Here is a 6,104-nt window from a genome sequence, read left to right on the forward strand (position 1 = left end):
ATGAAACAAAGCCTAAAATTAGTCACAGAGTAACGTAACATGACTTGCAGACTCAGGTTTGGAAGGCTTTGTTTAGGCTTCTTTTCTCCACCTACCCTAGCGTTTCAGTAATGAACATACCAGCAGACTTTTTTCCCTGTTCTTCTGATGGATAGCTGTCCTTGGTAATGAGCACTATGCTGCTCCAGGAAAGCCCTCCCTCCCAGGGAAGCTCTTAAGTGTATGCATAATTTTAGGCAGGCACAGAATCCCCACTGAAGCTGAGTGCATGCTTACAGCTGAGGATGTGCTTAAGAGCCTCCCTAAATGAGGGCCTTGATGTACAATTTAGAGGAAAGACTATATGCTGCTCAGTAGTCAAAGCAATCCAATTTACATAAATATTTATTTCTTTTCCATTATATATCATTTTTATGCAGGTGCTTGTGGGATGGATAGACGTCAGAACACATACATAATGGAAAAAAGCTTCAAAGGTATGGTATCCAGTGCCTGCAGTCACCCTGCAAAGAGTGTGAGGAGGGTGTCGTAGAAGAGGTGAGCTAGGAGACGTGAGCACCCCGAAGAGTGGCCGTGCAGAGGCAGAGAGGGGCAGAGCAATTACAAAGGACGCTCAGCTGGCAGCACCCGACTCCCAGCCAGATGCCTGGGCCCCATGAATTATGGAGGCGTTATGAATTATGGCTTTACACGGCCGTAGGCTCCTGCCTTGGCAAAGCAGCTTAAAAAAAGGAGGGCTTCGCTGCAGGGACAGCACAGGTGGAGCTGTGTGGCCAGCTCTTGTAGGACCTAGCAGCCATCCTACAAGGGCTTTCTGGTGGCAGTTGCTGCCGGTGCGTTTCCCTGCCAGGTTGCAGCTCCGTAAGGCTCCCAGCCATCTAGAAAAACAAGCTGACCCTGCTGCGTGGCCTCCACAGAAGAGATTTATAGCAGAGCTTGGGAAACGACCTCCCTCGGTACATTGACCAGCCATGCCGGCATGAAGCAATTAATGGGCTCTGATTGGGGCTAGTCTAAAAAGGGAGCACGGATGAGCCATGTGAACAAGGCCAGGGATTTTAGCCTTCAGGTGTCCTCCAGGTTCACATTCAAAACACTCCAGCTGTGCACGGACTACAGGAGCGCTTGGCACAGCGCAAGCACTGGAGAGCTCAGCTCTGGCCACAGTGCCGTAGCTTTGGGTCTCAGCCCCGACCGGGCTGGGGTTTGGCACACGGCTTGTGGCCCAGGAGGTGGAGCAGGGAGTCAGCCTCATTCAGGACAGTCAGGTCTCAGGGTGAGTGCTTTGAGCTTAATTCGAGGGTGCTGTGTCTGCACACGCCGGCTGGGGGTGTCCCTCTGTCAGCTGAGTGGCAGATGCTGCCCAGCCTCTCTGGGCACCATGCTTGGGCTGGTGTCAGCTGAGTAAGGGTGAAAGCGGTACCTCATGTTCAGCTGGGTATGAGGCAGCCACTGGTCTGCCGTGGCCAAGGTGTTACAGAGCAAGACCTTTATCTGCCCCAAAAAGGATGCCAGTGAATATGAAGCAGGACCACATTAAAGTGATGATCTGTTGATAGCCAGGCCTAGAGCACACAAAACACGTTGTAGTCTGCTAAATAAGGTGATATACTATTAGGTAGAGCATGCCCTTACAACACAGCATCACTAAAAGAAATGAATAATCCATGACCAAGTCTCTCTCCATAAAGCTAAATTTAAAATATTACGAGAGTTATGCATGTATATTTGACTCAATCCACTGGTTTCAGCTCTTCAATGATTCAGAAAACAAACAAACAAACAAACCTTATTATACAGAAGTTAGTTGTTCTTTTTACAAGGAACTATTAATTTCAAGGTTAGTTTAAACTAAATTACTGTATGTGCAAAGTTAGAAAACTGCTTTGAACACGTGCAGCCAGACCTCCTCCCGAGGAGACAGCCACACAGAGGGGCTGGGTACCGGTGGGACAGGGAGAAAACAGCACCGTGGAAGGGAACTGTGAAATGTGTTTTCTGCTGTTATGTGGTGTGTTCATTGACTAGGATCTGAGCCGCTTGCTTTACATGCTTAGCTCCTTAACGATTCAAATGCCGGGCCGAGAGGCCATGGCAGGAAAGCTGATGGGGCCGATGGGGCAGCCACAGGCAGCAGTGAGGGCAAGGAGCCAGGGACACGGGCACACCCCTGCCTTCCTCAGGGTTTCAGCAGCTCAGTGGGGTCTTCGTGTTGTTGGCTACCTTAGTAAGATGTTTGGGGAACAGTCTCAATGGGGTTGAAAACCTTGGAAATGTCATAACTAACACAGCTTTTAGCCTGCTGCGTCAATGTAATAAAGAAAATAGGAGAAGGGAACGTGCGGACGAGCAAGACCACGCTGCTCCCACCGCTGGGCGCAGCTCTCCTCGCCCTGCCAGCCCTGCATTGGCCCTGACTCACCCAAGAGATGGACAGAAAACATCTGCTATGCCAGGTCATTCAAAAAAACACCCAGTCTCAAACACGCCGGGTGCCTGAGCCAGCTCCCAGCACCGGCAAAGCAGCAGCAACCCGCTGGGGCAGCATAGGCCTGGATGCCCCCATGCCCGCCCCAAGCCCCGGGCCACATCATGACAGCGGCTGAGCTGTCACAAAGCTGTAAGAGCAGTTTTCCCTGTGCATGCTACCCACTGATACCATTTCCAAGCTTTTCTTTGCAGATGAGTCCTTTTTTTCTTTTTTTTTTTTTTTTTTTTTTTTTTTTACAATGAATGCTGATGCACTGGTGGAATAATGTGACCTCAGGCAATAGCATTTTAAGGAAATAAAATAAGTGCCCTTTGCATGATTCCCAGTAAAATCCCAGCAGCTAGAAGCACTAATGCACGCAGCGGCTCGAGGCGTTGCTTGCTGTGAGTCACTTGTTTGTTGCACAGGAATGTGTCCCGCAGCCGTGTCACGGTCTCACCCCCCCCCCCCCCCCAAAAGCAGAAGGAAGCTGTCGCCATGCTGCTGTCCTAGCAGCAGCGAGGGTTGGCCAGCCTAATGAGAGCAGCCAGAAAGGCAGGCTGCACTGAACGTCAGCCATAAATGCGATTAAAAAGTAGGAGAGCTTGTTTTACCTGTGTGCACCGTATTTCCTTAGCACTTCAGACATGAAAGTAGGGACTGAGGCTTGTCATTATTATGCCAGAGGATATTCAGGGCAAAAGAGAGCAAACCGGTCTATGGGAGGGATGCGTACATCTGAGTCCCTGGCAACAAAACCCAAAATCTTCTTCAAAGGTCTGGTGATCGGTATCCAGGCAACCCAGGAGACAGGGACTTCAGAATTAGAGCAGGTTCCTCGCCTCCCCCAGAGCAGGTGCCTGCAGCAGGTTGGGTGCTGGTGGTGGTGGTCCCGCTGGTGGTGGTCCCGCTGGTGGTGGTCCTGCTGGTGGTGGTCCTGCTGGTGGTGGTCCTGTTGGTGGTGGTCCCACTGGTGATGGTCCCGCTGGTGGTGGTCCCACTGGTGGCAGTTCCTGGGCTGAGTCCGGCAGCTCTGCAGGGCCCAGGCACAGCAGCCGGCAGAGACCCCACAGCCCGAGGTGGATGGGCTGAGGGTTACTAAGTACATTTGAAACCAGCTTAAATTTTTAATTCATGACATGAAATTTGACATCTGGTGCCAGACTTTTTAATTATCCTACAGAGGGCTGCGGGGTGGCTCCCCGAGTGCCAGCAGCTTCCCCAGGGAGCTGGCGCTGCCCTTCAGGCCGTGCGCTGTCTGTACACGTCTGTCACCTCCAGCCCTTCGTCCCCCTCACACGTCTGCTCAGCAGCGTGACTTGAGGCAGAGCAGCAAGTCTGCAACAGCCTCCCTGCGCCCCTTCCCAAATCCTGAGCCGACATACAAAAGGCTGTGCAGGGTCCCCTCACAGGCACGGTGCGCACGCTCTCCGTGGCACCAGCAGCGGGCAGGTGGAGCCGAGGCTTTGGCCACCGGCACCCCGAAGGCCGCGGGGCTGAGTCCTCCTCACCGGCCCCATCCCTGCAGCAGCGAGTCCCGAGTCCCGTGCCAGTGCCAGCTCGGGGAGCTCGCGGCTCCTCGCCTGCGTGCGATGCTCAGTCCTTCCATGCAGCGGTTTCCCAGCAGGGGCTGAAGACTGGGGACCAGTACATATAGCACAGGTACTTTGACCCTAAGGGTTTCCATTTTATTGTAGGATTTGTTAGTCTTTGTCTGTTATCCCCTCACTTTTAAACACTGATGGATCCAGGACGGGGAGGAGAGGCACAGAGATGAGGTTTTTCTAGGAGAAGCGATATCTTGTTGTCTGTCTATTTCTTAACCTGAATTTCTCTTTTTGTCTCCCATACTAGATAGCGGGGGCAGCTGGGATTGCAGCTATTTTGCAAGTCCCGCTATTTCACCGGGAGTATTTCATATATACCAGGATCTGCCTTTGTACTGTAACCCAGCACAAGAAAATGCCTCATCTTTCATTGCATCGCTCTAATTCTAAATTAATGGCACTGCCCAGCAGGATGCACACAGCAGCAATGGCACGTTCTTGAATGTCAATGTTAAGACCTATTTATTCTCTATTGTTTTTATTATTATTGTTTAAAGCAAGCCTGGCCCCGTACCCGGCAGCAGGCTGGCATTCTCCAGCCAGGGTCACCGCCGGGGGACACCGGTGGCTGCCACTCTCTGCCCACTTGTTCTCCCCACGTAGCGCCTCCTCCGTCTCCTTCTCCTGTTTCCCCAGCCTAGGGGAGAGGAGCAGTAGATGCCCACAGCACTGGGAAAAAGAAAAGCAAAAGCAAGGCTCAGTCGGAGGCTTGTCCCCACTGCGGAAACCCAAGCGTTCCCCGCTGGCAGGAGCAGCCTCCTCCCATTCCTAATGGCAGAAGGGAACACGAAGAAATCGGTTTCTCCTGTGCTGGCAAGCCCCGGGAACGGGAGCTCTCAGGGGACAGAGCACACACGCTGCACTGATGCAGTTCTACGCCTGCTGGAAACGTTTTGCTCTCAAACATAGGCCGTTTGGTGCTGCCCAAAGCCCCCTGTCCCCCCCAGGCTGGCCCAGCCAGGCCCAGCAGATGCTGCCACCTCCGTCGGGCTGCGGGTCGGTGCGGCAGCGGGGCGGGATTGCAGCGCAGCTCCTCAGGAACTGGGGGAGGGAGGGAAACGATGGCCACCGAAAGTTAAGTACTGCAGTAAATGGCAACTAGAACCTTTCACGGCAAAACCTTTGGTTTCGAGCAGGTTTTTATTGCTTTCCTGCTGAGAGACTTGTGGATGCAATGGTTTGGACACCCCAGAGCACAAGCGTCGGGTGTCTGTGCTGGATGCTTCAAGGATCTTCCTCACCCCTGCCCCTTCTCCCCACCCTGCCCCTCCTGCAGAGGTTGAGCTGTAACCCTCCGAGGAAAGCTAACAGTCCCACCCCGTCTTGTTTTGCAGACTACATGAAGGAGTCTGTGTGCAGCTCCAGCACTTGTTCTCTGAACAGCAGTGAAAACCCATATGCCACCATTAAAGACCCCCCCATTTTAACATGCAAACACTCCGAGAGCAGCTACGTGGAAATGAAATCGCCTGGTCACAGGGAATCCCCATATTCAGAAATGCCCACTTCATCCACAGCCAACAAAAACATCTACGAAGTTGGTAGGTGGGAGGCGCTGCGTGGCGGCAGCAGCAAGGTGCTCGGCACTGAGCTGTTCGTTCTGTTGGTGGTTTTACTGCAGACGATTTTTTTCCTTTCTTGAGACAAGTGGTGTGGACTTGGGATGGAACAGGGAGGCGCTGGCTTGGGGGATAAAGCCAGTGCATAAGTGGGTTGATTTTGGGAGCTCTGTCCCAGCAGGGACCTGTGCTGTGAAACTGCTGCAAAGTCCAGTTGCAAGATTTGGCAAGAAGTGTTGGGCTTTGGAAGACATCGTCTGTGGGACTTTGGGGACTCCCTGCCTTGGAGCTGTCTGGTCTTTTTCTCCCTGCTCTGTCCCATGTACTGGGCCATGCAATGCCCATAAAGCTGCTAGGGGAACAGAGGGGTTTGGGAAGCTGATGTTCTGTGCTTGTGTCAAAATGTAGAGTAATTACAGCCCCAGGAGTGCTGCTGGGTGCTATAACCCGTTTTTCCTTGCTTTCCCA

General features: G+C 52.7%; 1 protein-coding gene across 12 annotated transcripts in view; it reads left to right on the plus strand.

The window, feature by feature from the left end:
* The window catches only part of MEGF11 (multiple EGF like domains 11), a 286,896-nt gene that overhangs the window by 275,475 nt on the left and 5,317 nt on the right, over window positions 1–6,104 (plus strand). For 5 of the 12 annotated variants that reach the window (XM_083851208.1, XM_083851197.1, XM_083851210.1 and 2 more), the window contains 2 exons: window positions 420–476; window positions 5,412–5,618. In XM_083851208.1, the coding sequence (XP_083707334.1) occupies window positions 420–476; window positions 5,412–5,618 (264 nt within the window). The other 7 variants (XM_083851211.1, XM_083851199.1, XM_083851212.1 and 4 more) reach the window with 6 other exon arrangements.

The sequence above is a fragment of the Anser anser genome (assembly GCF_964211835.1).
Source record: "Anser anser genome assembly, chromosome: 10".
NCBI lineage: Eukaryota > Metazoa > Chordata > Aves > Anseriformes > Anatidae > Anser > Anser anser.